Here is a 1,410-nt window from a genome sequence, read left to right on the forward strand (position 1 = left end):
CCTAGATACAGATCTGAGGTGCGTTCTGGGTTCCCTCCAGAATAATTGAGATTAGGATTAGGGGAGGGTCAACTCATCCTAAATCTTGCTGCTCTGTCCTCTGCCCAGTGGCGGACTCAGGCTGTTTGAAGGGCAGGGGGGGGCGAAAAGAAGAAAAGGGCATCTGCACAACATGGGACCCCATCAGTGCACATGGTCAAGTTTAGACCATTGGAAGGGCAGCCAATAGGGCACATCCTCTAATTTTGCCACTCAAAAGGGCACTTAAGTGCGACGTTTTTCAACTGTGGGGGCACATGGTCAAGGTTAGACCATTGGAGGGGCACCAATAGGGCACGTCCTCTAATTTTCGCCACTCAAAAGGGCATTTTTGCCACTCAAAAGGGCACTTAAGAGAGACGTTTTTCAACCGTGGGGGCACCAGGAGGGGCAGTCGCCCCCCCCCCCTCAGTCCACCAGTGCCTCTGCCTGATCGAAAAGTATCCTGGTGTGAAGTGAACCCACTGTCAGACGAGCAGTGAATCCCAGTCAAAGTCGTCCTGGATCTCCTCGCTGTTGCTATGGAGATTTTTCATAGGAGGGTGAGGTCTAAGAGCCATAGGTTGAGGTTGGATCCCAGCTGTGAGCGAAAGAAAGAAAGAGAGGAGAGGGAAGGAGAGGAGAGAGTTAGACAAATGGAGATCATCTAGCTGTAATATTGAATGACTGAATGATGTCAGCAGATCGTCAAGCTCCAAAAACAAACGGGAAGTAAGATTGAAGTTACTTTTAGATTGCATCACTTCCTTATCGGATTTCCTCATCTCATTCAAAAGAAGTGATGCTATTTCTGCTATTATGGTAATATTCATTTTCCATTCGAAAAGGTTTTCTCTGACTTTTGGACCAATTGGATGCCAGAAACCAGCATGTTCATTTCAGTGTTTTGAGATCTAACCTGGGTTGTGATGGGGCTGGGTGGGACCAGGCTGGGCCAGATGGGGGGGCCTCTGTAGGCCTTGTCCCTGGGCTTGAGGATGCAGGGACCTCCTAGGGAGCTGTCCACCACTGGAGGCGGGAACCAGAGGAGGATAGAGCAGGGGCGAAGGGTGGGTGAGGCTGGCCAGAGTGGGGGGATTGGAGGAAAGAAGGGGTGGGAGGAGCAGTGAAGGAGGGGCGCCATGGGCCAATGGGGAGTTGTTACCAGAGGGTCCCTGGCCAATCAGGCCCTTCTGAGTGAAGAAGCGGTTCAGCGAATCACAGAGCGAGGTGAAGAGCGCCGGATCCAGCGCCCAATCGCAGAGCTCGGCCTGGCGCATGCTCTCCAGGAGGTCTGGAAGAGAGAGAGTGATGACAAAAAGAGAGAGAAGAGAAGCAATGAAAAGAAAAAAAAGACATCAAATAAGTACAGAGGGAAAGAGGATAAAGGAT

At 51.1% G+C, this 1,410-nt stretch overlaps 1 protein-coding gene across 4 annotated transcripts in view; it reads right to left on the reverse strand.

The window, feature by feature from the left end:
• Positions 1-289: 289 nt before the first annotated feature.
• The window catches only part of foxj2 (forkhead box J2), a 5,718-nt gene continuing 4,597 nt past the window's right edge, over positions 290-1,410 (reverse strand). For 2 of the 4 annotated variants that reach the window (XM_080540205.1, XM_080540204.1), the window contains exons 9-10: positions 938-1,312; positions 484-619 (exon numbers count right to left, since the gene is read on the reverse strand). In XM_080540205.1, the coding sequence (XP_080396331.1) occupies positions 507-619; positions 938-1,312 (488 nt within the window). In that variant the 3' untranslated portion in view covers positions 484-506. Of the gene's footprint in view, positions 620-823; positions 1,313-1,410 lie in introns of those variants that run through there. The other 2 variants (XM_080540207.1, XM_080540206.1) reach the window with 2 other exon arrangements.

Source organism: Nansenia antarctica, assembly GCF_963989245.1.
Source record: "Nansenia antarctica genome assembly, chromosome: 10".
Lineage (NCBI taxonomy): Eukaryota > Metazoa > Chordata > Actinopteri > Argentiniformes > Microstomatidae > Nansenia > Nansenia antarctica.